This window comes from Bos taurus, chromosome 12 (genome assembly GCF_002263795.3).
Source record: "Bos taurus isolate L1 Dominette 01449 registration number 42190680 breed Hereford chromosome 12, ARS-UCD2.0, whole genome shotgun sequence".
In the NCBI taxonomy this organism is placed as follows: domain Eukaryota; kingdom Metazoa; phylum Chordata; class Mammalia; order Artiodactyla; family Bovidae; genus Bos; species Bos taurus.
In genome coordinates, this window is record NC_037339.1 from 75042315 (window position 1) to 75057425 (window position 15111).

General features: G+C 40.0%; 1 protein-coding gene across 2 annotated transcripts in view; it reads left to right on the forward strand.

The window, feature by feature from the left end:
- IPO5 (importin 5) overlaps positions 1-15111 on the forward strand; it is a 60374-nt gene that overhangs the window by 31885 nt on the left and 13378 nt on the right. For both annotated transcript variants that reach the window (NM_001372122.1, XM_059892008.1), the window contains 8 exons: positions 2071-2193; positions 2276-2396; positions 4180-4267; positions 6097-6203; positions 11707-11831; positions 11925-12014; positions 12096-12269; positions 14022-14240. In NM_001372122.1, the coding sequence (NP_001359051.1) occupies positions 2071-2193; positions 2276-2396; positions 4180-4267; positions 6097-6203; positions 11707-11831; positions 11925-12014; positions 12096-12269; positions 14022-14240 (1047 nt within the window). The remainder of the gene's footprint in view (positions 1-2070; positions 2194-2275; positions 2397-4179; positions 4268-6096; positions 6204-11706; positions 11832-11924; positions 12015-12095; positions 12270-14021; positions 14241-15111) is intronic.

Sequence of the window (15111 nt, forward strand, 5' to 3'; positions counted from 1 at the left end):
TCTTCGTTTCAAATTTTTTCTTTAAGGCAAATGATAATAAGCAACATATGCTGACTATTGAGTATATAATCACAGTAGGTTATTTCTATTAGAACAACCAAATAACCTATGAAATGCTCATTTTACAGAAGGAAAAGCTAAGGAGGGGATAAGAAACTTGCCCAAGGTCACAGTGTTGAGTGGTGCATGGTGGAGTTGTGCATAGTTGAAACCCAGATTGGACCATAGTCTTTACTGTTAAATACAGGGCTTGTGACAGTTTATATCACAAAGTAATTTTACAGTTAAACATTACTGGAAGCCAAGGATAAATTATTATTTTAAGGACATCTGCCCCAATGAGAAAGTAAAATGAACTTGGGGAAGTTAGAGTAATTGGTCTCAACCTTGTCAGACTTCAAACCTCCTTTTATAACAAGTATTTTATAATTTTCCATATTCCCTCTTAAAATGAAATGAATTTGTGTGCATACAGCTTATGTACGCATATAAGTTTTTAAAATATCAATGTATGGTTGTAAGTGGATACAAAGGAAAAAGAGAAAGTAATGTCTAGTAAAATGATATGCTTTTCCACATATAAATGCTAGGGCCTGACCCAACACAGACATAGGAGACTAGGTGATTTCTACACGGTCTATACGAATGCAATAGCTAAAAATGTGGACTGATAGATATTATTGGCAATTTGAACACCATGATTTGTGTTACTCTTGGTGTTTTGAACTGGTGATTTCCAGAAAAGGTACGGTTCCAGATGAAACAAAATACGGGTTCCTTCTTTATTTGTACAGTATCTGCATTTTAGGGAAGAAATATATCATAGTACATTAAAACAGGCAAAAAAGAATTTGTGAGTTAGGGTCTAGGTTGAGACCATTATAAATGAGTTTTTTAATGTATATGTTTGACATAATCATGTAAAGATGCATAATACGGTCAAATGAATTCCTCATAAGCGTTAGTGTCACGGGTGTGGGACATCTAGTACCCCAGCCTTTCCATGTCCTCAATCTTGTGACAAACAAAGAAACACCCCTGAGAGAGATAGTGCCCTATTGAGGGCCAGATTAGAGAGGGTTTAGGGAAACTGAAATGGCAACCCACTCCAGTATTCTTGCCTGGAGAATCCCAGGGATGGCGGAGCCTGGTAGGCTGCAGTCCATGGGGTCGCTAAGAGTCAGACACGACTGAGTGACTTCACTTTCACTTTTCACTTTCATGCATTGGAGAAGGAAATGGCAACCCACTCCAGTGTTCTTGCCTGGAGAATCCCAGGGACAGCGGAGCCTGGTGGGCTGCCGTCTATGGGGTCGCACAGAGTCGGACACGACTGAAGTGACTTAGCAGCAGCAGGGAATCTGAAACTAAAAAGTTCATATGTGATAGAATTGCTGCCAGGACTTAGTAGAAACTTTTTTCCCATGATACTAAGCTGAAAAGATAGTTTGGTCAATGACAAAACATTAGCTGATGAAACAAATGTTTTATATTACTGACACATCTTGACTTACTATTTAATTTTGTATTTTTCTTGTCTCAATTTAGAGTAAGTTAAAATGTTAGCCAGAACTTCTAGGAGTTATGGCTGTGATATAAGCAAAGGTAGATACAGAATGCTACATTAAAATTCCACAGTGACTGAACTTGTCATTAAAGAGAAATACAGTATAATTGGACACTTTAAATATATCATGGGATCTAGTATTTACTATCTGTATGAATTTTGGAAGGACAGAGAAAAGGAGATTCCTTCTGGTTGTGAAAACACTTCCTTGCCGGTCTTAAGTTTTGTCGTTGTGGTTATTGGAGATTGACTGGTTTTAATTTTGACTTAGGTTTAAATCTTTATATTATACGTTTGTAGTTAACATTAGACTAGAGTAAAATATGTATGTAGTTGTAGGTAGAACATCTGCATAAGGTTGATTGCAAAGTTATTTAGTGAAAAAGAGCACACGAGCGTTTCTCTGTTGTCCTTTCCTCTTGATACTCTGGCTAATGAGGCATCATAAAGTGGCTGTTGAACACAGACTTTTTTTTTTTTTTAATCTATTTCATCTTTTCTAGGCTGTAAACGACTCCTGCTACCAGAATGATGATTCAGTCCTAAAATCCCTTGTTGAGATTGCAGACACGGTTCCAAAGTATTTACGTCCTCATTTGGAAGCCACTTTACAGCTGAGTCTAAAGGTAAATTAAATAGTGCAGTGAATGTTCTGTTTCTTGTTTTCAATGAATCAACTAAATGTGTACAAATATATTTTCTTTGTAGTTGTGTGGAGACACTGGCCTCAATAACATGCAGCGCCAGCTTGCCCTGGAAGTAATCGTGACCCTCTCTGAGACTGCAGCTGCTATGTTAAGAAAACATACCAATATTGTTGCACAGACAAGTAAGTCAAAAGTCTAAATAGTTTGTTTTAAGGTGGAAAAATTGTCGGATAGGTTTGCTGAGAGTTGTGCCAGGCCACAGATTTATTGGAAGACTGAACGTCCTTTCAAACTCAGGTGAATCTGTGAAAATGCACCAGTACATTCTTAACTGCATAGGCCCGACATGATGGCTATGCTCCAGCACCCTGAAACCTCAGCGTAGCAAGCGTGGTTTGTCATACTTGGAAGTAAACCAAAAGATGTGTAAGACCTCTGGGGAAAATTGGGTAACACATTGAAAGACTAATAAGAGAACCCAATGTCAGTACCCTTTAAATTAACCTAAAAGTTCAGTATAATTTCAGCCCAGAATTATAATAGAATTGGTCATGATAAGATAGAGTCTAATGTAGGGCCTGGAGTAGCCAAGACAATTTTGATGACTGAAGTGCAGGTCTTGCCTATCAGCTGTGAAGATTTAGTTTGTTGATGGTGCAGCTATAGACAGATGAATCAGATGGGACAAGGTGGCCCAGCAGCAGATCTGCTCACGTGGAAACAAATTGAACTTTGATAATTCATCAAAGATAGTTTGCACGACTGGTTGTTTCTATGGGAAAAACATATTCGAACCTCAATTTTCAGTTGATTAGACATGAAATAATACAGATACATTTTACATATAAAGCTTAATAGTAGAAAGTGGTATTTTTTTTAAAGACAGAGTCAAAATCATAAGTGCAAAACATTGCTAAATTTGTACTAAAACAGTTGTTTGACCAACCAAATACACCATAAATGAGATCAAAAGATAAGCCAGACTGGAAGAAAGTAGTTGAGTGCACACATCAACAGAGTTTTGCTGTGCGGAAAACAGTGGTTGGAAACAGGAAATTCACAAAAGTTATAGCTGTTGAACACTGCTCAGTCTCAATAAACACGAGTGTAATTGTGGAACACCAGTTGTCAGAGTTTGACATTGTCAGGTGGTGGTTGATGAAGGGTGTGGGGCAGAGAGGACTCACAGGAGACGTCACACCTGTGACATAAGATCGGCCTCCTTTTGAGCTTCCCATAGGAATTAAGTTTATGGTGCCACTATGGAGAGCATTTGAGTGGGTTCTAGTAATAAAGATACTTGTAACAGTTTCAAGCACAGAAACAGAGAGGAAAGATTGATTTGTCCAGGGTTGTATAGCCTGGTTGTACAGACCGGGTTTAATATATGTTCTCTTCCTTTTCCCAATGCCCTGAACGTGCTCTTGTCAAGGAGATAGGTGTATCTCATCAAAGCACATTTTGCCATGTCCACCGAAAGGTTGATGTGTTTATGTAATGGAATGCTGTGAAGTAATTCAAGTGAAATCCATGTGTCTTGAGAAAAAAGCAAGTTGCCGAAGGGTATATGTACCATTTATTATATAGAAAATAAAACCTTTGAATACTGCTATATGTTATACACAGAGAAAACTGTAGTTCAAGTGTAAAAAAGAAAAAAAGTTTGATAATGAGAAACACTGATTTTATTACGGTCTTACTTCTGATGAGGGAGGAAGAAAACGTAACAGGACTTGGAAATTTTGATTTTTCGCCTTAATATGTTTACTTCTTAAAAAAGAACAAAACGTAAAGCCAGGGAGATGAGAAAGGTGAAAAGAGAACAAGCCACATGTGGGGAGCACAGGCAAATAAGTTTTTTGTTTTAGTATGTCCTTTGTGTTTTACCTCTTACAATTCTTGTGGGTGACATTGACAAAATCATAGCGTCATGGTCTTTGGGTATGAAGTAGTTCTTTTCTTTAGTTCCGCAGATGTTAGCCATGATGGTTGACCTTGAAGAGGATGAGGACTGGGCAAATGCGGATGAACTGGAAGATGATGACTTTGATAGGTAATCACATACCCCGAACTCTGTACGGAGCTTCCCTGGTGGGACAGAGCGAGGCCAGCTGGCGGTGAGAGCTTAGGGTTACAGGGTCTGTCTCTGCCCCACGTGGTGGTCTACAAACCTGAGGTTAAGCTTTTAAATTTGAAACGTGGGACATTTTGGCTTTCTCCATTGTGTGTTTTCCTATATCAAATTTTGTAGATATTTATTTCTAGTGAAGGTAGCTATCTTTTCTACCCTGTCTTACTCTAAACTGTTCGTCATGTCAAGAATTTTTTAAGAGTACTTTCAGAAATATATATGAAGGAGCTCTATTGTGGTAAATACCTTTGTGTATGTGTAGACCTTAAGTTATAATAGTTGTTTCAGCAGATTCCTTGTGTTTTCCTCATATAATGCAAGTTAAATGTAGAATAGAAAAGGGGCAATGATGGTGAGATTTAATACACTGGATGACAGTAACACTGAACTTACTATTTCACTTGTTTTGACTCAGTAGGCACCCATGAATACAGATTCCTATGGAGAAGTCCCCAAAATGTATATTCACTGTGAAATAGTGAAAATGGCCCCTTAAACATGTATGAAACATAGCGCCTCAGAGCTACCGTTTTAATTGACCTTTCAGTGGGCCTGAGGGTTTAGTGTCCTATTTTAAGTGCAGAAATGGAGAGGAAAGATTGAGTGACTTGTCCAGGGTTTATGGCCAGTTAGTAGACTGGACTTAAAACCAGTTCTCTTACTCTTCCCAGGACATCAGACTGCCTAACCTCCTTTTCTTAAAAAGAACTGAAACTATTTCCCTGAAAGATTGGTAGTCAGTGTAAGCTACTTTTACAGATATAATTAAAGACGTTCGACTTCGAAAATATATGGTATATTTTTGAAGCTTGATCCTGTCATTAAAAATAACTGACTTTTGGCCTGAATACCCTATAGAAGTATATGAAAATAATCCTTGACTGGAAACACCTAAATAGGGCTGAAGAGGAGACGGGGCTCTGGTCGAGTTTCCTTGTCCTGGTTCAGTTACTGTGATGTGTTGCTACCTGGCTTTTAATTTGCCCTGTAAAAGGCACTAAGGTGTATGTGATGTTAAGAAGCTATTTTTTTCTGAACTAGATAAATAAGATTTTATCTCTGAGTAAGTAGGACATAAATACATTTTCAAGGTCAGGCTAAGTCTTAAGAGCCTGTTTTCAAGGTCATAGTGTTGTCTTTCTGGTCTTACCTTCACAGAGCAGTTAGAGGTCATGTACGTGGCAACTGCTAATCTTGAGGTTCTAAAACAATAAATGTGCAAAGGCATTAATGCCCAAATTCCTTCGATTTTCAGTGAAAAAACTGTAATTGAGTTTCACTTACACATAATATTTTATAGGGCAGATTGCACCCCTTTAAAAGATGAATAAGCTCCCAGTTTAGAGAAAATCACATACAGGCTCAGCACCCTTTTCTGTTTTCTGTGTTCTGATAAGTTTGAAGACTATATTTCCAGGAAATGTGATTCAGAGGCGCTCCTAAACACTGCTGATCCCTCTGAGTCTTCAGAGTGTCAGAAGCTAAGTTTTAACCAGTGAGTGGGGACAGAGGGAAGTCGTGAAAGATCATATTCAGACATAAGACTTTTAAACTATTGATGAGGCATGATAAAAATTTTATCCACACCCCCGCCACTTTTTAAATTCTAGGGGTTTTAACCCAAAACTTCAGTACATATATTAGAAAATACTACTTGAGCTATTCTTCTTCAGTGTCGGTTTAAAAACACGTCCGTGCAGTGTCCTGTTTTTACGTGTTTCCGTATGTCAATTATATTGTTCTCTGTGTAGCAATGCGGTTGCTGGTGAGAGTGCTCTAGACCGGATGGCTTGTGGACTCGGTGGAAAGCTCGTCCTGCCAATGATCAAAGAACACATTATGCAGATGCTTCAGAACCGTAAGCTATTACCTCTTTGAAATGCTGGAATAGTGGAGCTTGACTTAGACTGTGTCTGAAAGTCAGTCTTTGCCTTTTTATATTCTCTGTTTAACCTACTTCTCATATTGATAAAATACTACTTAGTCATCTTTAGAAGCACTCAGTCTTAACGGTAAAGAATGTTTTTTCCTCGATACTGCCCCTATTGCTCTATTCTCCCTCCTCAGAATTATTAGCTTCAGTATATAGGAAAAAGTTTTTAATTCTAGGAAAAATTGTTTTACTCCCTAGTCAGAAATACCTAAGTTCAAATTTAACGTACCAGTATTTGCAGTGTTTATGAAATATTAGTGTATTTGGTTTAATTTTCCTTCATCTAATATCTTTTATTTAAAAAAAATAAAATGCCTTGTACAAATCAGAGGGGAAGCCATGTCAGTATTTGTTTTTATAATTTAACAAATACTTGGTCACTAGCCTTGAACCATGTAATTTTTTTCAATAAGAAAAATTGTCATTTTTGTGTTTTATATTACAAAGTGATTGTGCTTGACATATTTTAAAAAGTTCAAATCTGAAATGTATAAACTGAAAGGCCCTTAACTGGGATTCAGAGGTGTTCACTGTTAACGGTTCTCTGAGACTTGAGTCTCTGTCCTCATTACGCACAAAGGCAGCTGTGTTTAACGTGAGTAAAGCACCCAGACCCCATGCTTCCGGGAGCTTCTGCGCCACAGCGCATCCTGTCACCTCATGATAACCTCCCATTCGCTAAACAGCGACACAGCGCTGCACAGTTCCCCATTAAACCGAACAGTTTTGTTCATAATAAATAATGCCACTGCATACATTCTTACAGAAGTCCTGGCTTACCTGTATTAGCGTGTATGTTTGTAGCGTACATTGCAGGAGACGGACTTGAGGGTCCAGCCTTTGATTCTGGGTCTTAATAACAGCTTCATACCAGCCCTTATGTTTTTTATTATGTAGGTCCTCCTTATGCTATAAAGCTCTTATGTATTCTAAAAGGGCATTGTCCAAAACCATTGTTTCTTTAGGATGATGGTGATTTTACATCTGGGTCTTGAACAATAGGTTCCCCTTTTATTACCCCTAAATTTTGAAGGATTTTTCCCCAAACAGAGACAGCATCACAGGCTGGTCAACCTATAAGAGCTAGTAGAGAGAGTCTAGCTTTTCCATTTTTAAGATGAAGAACGTAAAGGCCAGAGATGTGAAAGTTTGCACAAAGTCACCCAGTTGTCAGTGTTTCACACTGCTTAGTGCCAGTCTTCAAATATATTGTGGACCTGCTCATTTGCAGTTAAAGAATTTGATTGTAAGTTTCTGCTACAATATTAGCTGGCTGCAGAAGGCTTTGCATGTATTACAGTGAACTCGCATGTGTTCACAGTAAGGCAGTGAACTTTGGGTACGGATTTGCTGTTGTTAAATGTGTGGCTTGGAGCAAGTCTGGACCTTTGATTTCCTTGTTCGTGGAAAAAAATAGGCTCTTCCAGTGGAATTAGGGTCCAAAAGTGTATTTAGTGTTAATACTACATGTGAGAAGGAAATGGCAACCCACTCCAGTATTCTTGCCTGGAAAATCCCATGGACAGAGGAGACTGGTGGGCTGCAGTCCATGGGGTCACCAAGAGTCGGGCATGACTGAGCAACTAACACTTCACTGCACGTGAAAAGAGTGTTAAAAATGACAAACAATACTTTTTCTCTAGTCACTTAACATCTCAGTCAGTTCAGTTCAGTGTCTCAGTCGTTTCCAGCTCTTTGCAACCCCATGAACTGCAGCATGCCAGGCCTCCCTGTCCATCACCAACTCCGGGAATTCACCCAAAGTCATGTCCATTGAGTTGGTAATGCCATCCAACCATCTCATCCTCTGTTGTCCCCTTCTCCTCCAGCCCTCAATCTTTCCCAACATCAGGGTCTTCTCCAATGAGTCAGCTCTTCGCATCAGGTGGCCAAAGTATTGGAGTTTCAGCTTCAACATCAGTCCTTCCAATGAACACCCAGGACTGAGTTCCTTTAGGATGGACTGGTTGGATCTCCTTGCAGTCCAAGGGACTCTCAAGAGTCTTTTCCAACAGCACAGTTCAAAAGCATCAACTTAACATCTACCCCACTGTAATTTATTTTATTTTATTTTTTTTGGTTTATTTTCTTTTTGGCTGTGCTGGGTCTTCACTGCCGTGTGGGCCTTTGTCTGCTTTCAGAGAGTGGGTCTGCTCTCTAGTTGTGGAGCACGGACTCTAGGATGCTTGGGCTCAATAGTTGTGGCTCCCAGGCTCCAGGGCACAAGCTAAATAGTTGTGGCACAGGCTTAGTTGCTTTGCAACGTGTGGTATCTTCCCGGATCAGGGATCGAACCCATGTCTCCCCTTTGGCAGACGGAGCCACTGAGCCACCAGGGAAGCCCTTGTATTTTTTCTAGCATTGATAAACAGCAATTTTTTTTTAATCTTAAAATTCAAAGCAGGAAGACCATTTTCACATCCCAGTACCATCCCATCACATTTGCTGAATATACTTCCAGGAACTCTGCCCATTGAGAATATATGAGACATAACTTTTAAATGTCCAAACCAAATACAGACATTTATCTATTTCAATATTTGTTGCATTAAAGTATTTTTCTTTACTATTTATTTTTGTTTGAGTTATTGTCATAACAATATATCGGTTTCAGATGTATAGCATAATGATTCAGTATTTGTATACATTGCAAAATGACCACCACAGTAAAAGTCTAGATTAATCTGTATCCGATATTGGTTTCTTAAGATTCTTATTCCTCAGTTGAGAAATTCTGGCTTAATAGTATAATGATAACTGAAATACATTTAAAGTGTGTATCTATTTCTGCTTTATTGACTATGCCAAAGCCTTTGACTGTGTGGATCACAATAAACTGGAAAATTCTGAAAGAGTTGGGAATATCAGACCACCTAACTTGCCTCTTGAGAAATCTGTATGCAGGTCAGGAAGCAACAGTTAGAACTGGACATGGAACAACAGACTGGTTCCAAATAGGAAAAGGAGTACGTCAAGGCTGTATATTGTCACCCTGCTTATTTAACTTACATGCAGAGTACATCATGAGAAATGCTGGGCTGGAAGAAGCACAAACTGGAATCAAGATTGCCAGGAGAAATATCAATAATCTCAGATATGCAGATGACACCACCCTTATGGCAGAAAGTGACGAAGAACTAAAGAGCCTCTTGATGAGAGTGAAAAAGTTGGCTTAAAGCTCAACATTCAGAAAACCAAGATCATGGCATCTGGTCCCATCACTTCATGGGAAACAGATGGGGAAACAGTGGACACAGTGGCTGACTTTATTTTTTTGGCTCCAAAATCACTGCAGATGGTGATTGCAGCCATGAAATTAAAAGATACTTGCTCCTTGGAAGGAAAGTTATGACCAACCTAGATAGCATATTGAAAAGCAGAGACATTACTTTGTCAACAAAGGTCCGTTTAGTCAAGGTTATGGCTTTTCCAGTGGTCGTGTATGAATGTGAGAGTTGGACTATAAAGAAGGCTGAGCACCAAAGAATTGATGCTTTTGAACTATGGTGTTGGAGAAGACTCTTGAGAGTCCCTTGGACAGCAAGGAGATCCAACCAGTCCATCTTAAAAGAGATCAGTCCTGGGTGTTCATTGGAGGGACTGATGTTGAAGCTGAAACTCCAGTACTTTGGCCACCTGATGCGAAGGGCTGACTCATTTGAAAAGACCCTGATGCTGGGAAAGATTGAGGGCAGGAGAAGGGGACGACAGAGGATGAACTGGTTGGATGGCATCACCCATGGACATGGGTTTGGGTGGACTGCGGGAGTTGCTGATGGACAGGGAGGCCTGGAGTGCTGCGGTTCAAGAGGTCGCAAAGAGTTGGGCACGACTGAGTGACTAAAATGAACTGATATAATAATGTTATCATAAATAATAAAGTTTTAATGTTTAGCAAATAATTTAGCAGTTTTTTCAGTAAAGTTAGTTACAACATACATCTTTACATGAGTTTTGGGCTCCCCAAAGGAAAGAATTAAGTCTGATCTCTCATTTAGGATTTTCTTTTATAACTTAGTTAGCTCTTACACCAGCAGTTCTCAAACTATAATCTCAGGACCCCTTTACAGTGAGGATCTCAGAGTGCTGTTGATTTTTGGGTTTTTTATATGAACATTTGCTTCCCTTTATAATATGATGAGAGCTTTTTTTTTTTTTTCATTGAATATAGTTAATTTACAATGTTGTGTTAGTTCCAAGTGTACAGCAAAATGAATCAGTTATACATACCTATTTGTCTCTATATATACATATATATCTCTCCACTTTAAGATTGTTTTCCTATATAGGTCATTATAGAGTAGAGTAGAGTAAAGTTCCCTGTGCTATAGAGTAGATCCTTACAACTGTTTTATGTATAGTAGTGTGTATATCCCCCATCTCCCAGTTTATCCTTCCCCCTCCCCCTGGTAACCATTGGTTTGTTTTCTACAACCATGACCCAGAGTGTGTTTGTTAAACCTGTTACATGTTAACAGAAATGACATATTTCATGAAAAACGACTCTCTTTTCCAAGACAAACAGGAAAATAGTGAGAATGTCTTTTTTTTATTTTGGGCATTTTTGTAAATATCTTAGGTAAAACTGAATTCTTATGTGTGCTTCTGGGTTGATTTTCTTGATATTCCACATATGCTGTAATCCTGAGAATACTCTGTACTCTCAAAATGAAAGTGAAAGAATAATGTTATTAGGAGAATGATTTTGACCTTGTGAACCCCATGAATGAGTCTTAGGAAATCGCAGGGTTCTTGAACCCCACTTTGAGAACCATTGTTCAGGTTTTTATATTTAGGTGTATCTTCTTTTGTTCCACAAGGAATTTAAAGCAACCTTAAAGTGAATGATAATATAGTAAAAACAAATATTTAGAAATGAGAGTCAGGGAAATTATATAGAATAGGATATGAAGTCCAGTAAAATAAACATTGGTTTAGTTAATATTCCCTTAACGAAAAAGCAGATAGCCATTGTTAATGTTAGAATACAGATAAGGTTCCATGCTCATTTACCATATTATTAAATAAAAATTTTTCGAAAACAGCATCTTTTCTCCTTGGCGTTTTTTCTTTTTAGAGAAATATGACTGGAGATCATTAAGTCTCTGTTCAGTGAACAGCAGTATGTGACACAGAAGATCCGTATCTTCACTGCCCATAGTCAGTCTGTGGGGACGTGTCCTATTTTAGGCAGTTGGTATAAATACCGACAAGCCCTTTGCTGCCACGCTGTCTTTTCAACTTTGGGAGTGAAATGCTTGTGTGACGTAACCACTGTGACAGTAAAGTAATCCAGAAACAGAGTTTTTCTATTTGCCTACTTAATAGCCATGTATAACCATACTTTGTTACTGTCATACTCCTGACGACTGGAAGGCCCCATCAGTGGTGTCTAATTGCTCTTCCCCGCCATGTAACTGTTCCACAGCTGACTGGAAGTACCGGCACGCGGGGCTCATGGCCTTGTCCGCCATTGGGGAAGGATGCCACCAGCAGATGGAGGGGATTCTCAACGAGATAGTAAATTTTGTTCTGCTTTTTCTTCAGGATCCTGTAAGTACCAGTAAACATTTGATTCCTTAATATATTGCCAGGGTTTCGCAGGGGACCCTGTTCCCTTTACTAACACACGAGCTCCTCTTCCAGCATCCCAGGGTGAGGTATGCGGCCTGTAATGCTGTGGGACAGATGGCTACTGACTTTGCACCTGGTTTCCAGAAGAAGTTCCATGAGAAGGTAAGTACTGAGTCTGCAGACACTGAAAAACTCCAGGAAGAGGGGTGGTGATTGAAAAGCCTGTGTGATTTCGTCTCACAGGTGATTGCAGCACTGCTGCAGACCATGGAAGACCAGGGCAATCAGCGTGTCCAGGCCCACGCTGCCGCCGCTCTCATCAACTTCACAGAGGACTGTCCCAAGTCACTGCTTATTCCATACTTAGACAGCTTGGTGAAGCATCTGCATTCCATCATGGTCCTTAAACTTCAAGAGGTAAGTTTCACTGTCTTTTAAGCTGTCTGTTTGGCTGGTATAGTGGAAATCGGAGGGAATGGTGATTCTGAAAGAGACTTCTCAGGAAACGTTAGCAGTTTCTGCCACTTTGATTTTAAAAAGGTGAAAGAGAAGGAAGCAAAAAGTGCTGACCACTCTCTTAACCAGAATGACAGACATAGAGAAGACGTGAAAAAAGAATATCCTTTTTGTATTATTAAACATGTTGAATTCTTAAAATAAGGCCTGGCCATCCAAATAGAAGATGGTTTATAGTTTACAGCTTAAGTAAGAGGCAACCTAAAAACAAGTGAATAATAATCAGTGCAGCAGCAGAAAAAGACAGGATGCAGGTAAGACAGGCAAAAACAGAAACCTGGTTTGTTATCAAGTAGAATGAAATGAAATTTCTGCTATAAAATAAAAAGGACGCACAAAATAAAAGCCTTTTAATTCGAATATTCAGCAAACATAAAGTTACTGTCAGATTGCTATAAAAATTTTTCTAAACACTCAGCGTCTGTACTTTGGCTCATGATGAACTGGTAACAGTTGGTAAACCGCACTTCACCTAGCCCTGGTCTAAAGGAGAGCAGAGAGGAAGACGGGAAATTACAAGGTCCCAGAAGGCAGAGAAGGGGTCTGAAGCAGAGGATGGGCACTCAGTGAACTACGATAGCAAGCTAAGAGCATGATACAGGAAGGTGAGTGTAGTACGTGAAGACAGGGAGGTAGTCGAGTTGAGGGCAGGTCAGTTAGGTTAGTTAGTTAAATCAGAAATAGATGGGTCAGATAGGACGTTCGAGTAGATTTGGCTGAAGGATGGCTCTATATAACCCAGCTCCCCGCTGGGGACCCGTGTGTGAGGTGCAGACTGAAGGAAGGGGCTGCTGAGATGGGATAGGGGAAGAGGGTCGTGTGTGTGAGAAGAGCTGTGCGGAGGCAGGGTAGCCAAGGAAGAAAGACTTTCCTGTGGGATCACAGGCTGGTCATGACGTTAACCACAGAGCAGATGCGAGATGCCAAAGGAAGGAGTGAGCTCACCTTGCAGAGCAGTGTGGGGACTCGAGGTACAAGTAGAAAGAGCTCTGCCGAGAGTGGCTGTGGTTGATGAGGGGGTGGAGGGTCCGGAGCAGTTGCCGGCTCAATTATTTCTATGAACCCACAAGGAATTACAGAATAACATTGCCAGGTGCTGACATGGCCTGACCGCAAGTACCCAGGAAGAATTTTCCTCGGCAGGTCAGAGAACACTGGATTGTTGGTGCAGGGGGAAGGCTGATCTCACCTGTTGCACCAGGGTGGAGAAAGAGGGCACCTCTCAGGGGTGTCCTCAGTGGTATTTTTCTGGGGAGAAATAGAAAATAAAGGAATGGGCCATAAAGGGAACTTTCTCCACGACCTAATCGGACAGCACAAGATATAAAATTAAGTAGTGGAAATAAATGAAGAACAATGAGTAAAATTAAGCTTGCTGGATACAAAAATTTAAGGGAGTTCACATTTATGCTCGAGAATTAGCCGTGCTTTGAGATAAAGTGGATACAAGTGAGGAGCGCTGTGCTGACAGGAGAGAACACCTCACAGATAGTTCAGCGGGGGCTCTTCAGTTTGCGCTGAGACCTAGTCTCCACTCTGGCTGCTGTAGGGTGGGCTCAGCGTGCAGTCTCAGTGCAGCCCTCGGGAACTGGCCGGGAGTGCTTGCCCCATCTTCTCCTCTGTGGGGCTGATGTTCTGTTGTCTTCCTTCCAGTTGATCCAGAAAGGCACCAAGTTAGTTTTGGAACAAGTTGTGACGTCTATTGCATCAGTTGCAGATACTGCAGAAGAAAAATTTGTCCCCTACTATGACTTATTCATGCCGTCACTGAAGCACATTGTCGAGAATGCAGTTCAAAAGGAACTCAGACTTCTCAGAGGAAAAACTATTGAGTGCATCAGCCTCATTGGTCTGGCTGTTGGGAAGGAAAAGGTAAGTGACTTGTCAACAATGTGTTGGGTTTGTTGTGTGTCATCTGGCTTTGGGGGCATCGAGGGTACCAGAGGATTTTTTTCTTTCTGATAAGAGGTTTTCTAAAGATTTAGTTGTTTTCCATCATCTTATTCTTGAATTACTTTAATTTTATATATAAATTATCAGCTTCATTTTTTCATTGCTAATAAGGTTTCTTCTTAACTCAGTCATGCTTTTGAAACCTTCCCTTACATGTGCAGTCTTATCTCTGGAGGCTTGTGGAATTCCAGACCCATATGTTCAGTTTTACCCATATTTAAACATATGCTCGGGGGACCCAAGTCCAGTGATTGAGACTCTGTCTTCCAGTGCAGGGGGCACAGGTTCCATCCCTGGTCAGGAAACTAAGACCCACATGCCTCAGGGTGTGACTGAAAAATTTTTTTTTAAAAACTAAAAAAGTGCTTGGGAACATTCCAGTTGCAATCCTGTTAATCCCCAAAGCTTTGAGTGTCCCAAGAGAAATATGCATTTAGATCTTCAGAAAAGAATTAAAAAGGACCATTGGCCCATGTGTTTTTCATCCTAGCCAGCATCTCAGCTGTCAAAGCTAACCCCAAAAAAGTTTCTGTTATCAGCCCCTCCCATTCTGATTCTCAGAGCTTTCAACATAAAACCTTTCTCTCTGGTCTCCTCCACAACTAGCACTTTTATCTTACAAATAGTTTTCTGGGAGACACTGAGAACCTAGTCAGTAAAACATTTTTATGTTCCATACTCTGTATTTTGGCTTTCAAACTATCTTTGTGCAGCACTGCCTGTTTATACAGTGGAGATAGCCAAAACTAAACAGAGAAGTGAAAATCATACAGCTTTTGCAGCTCAGTCA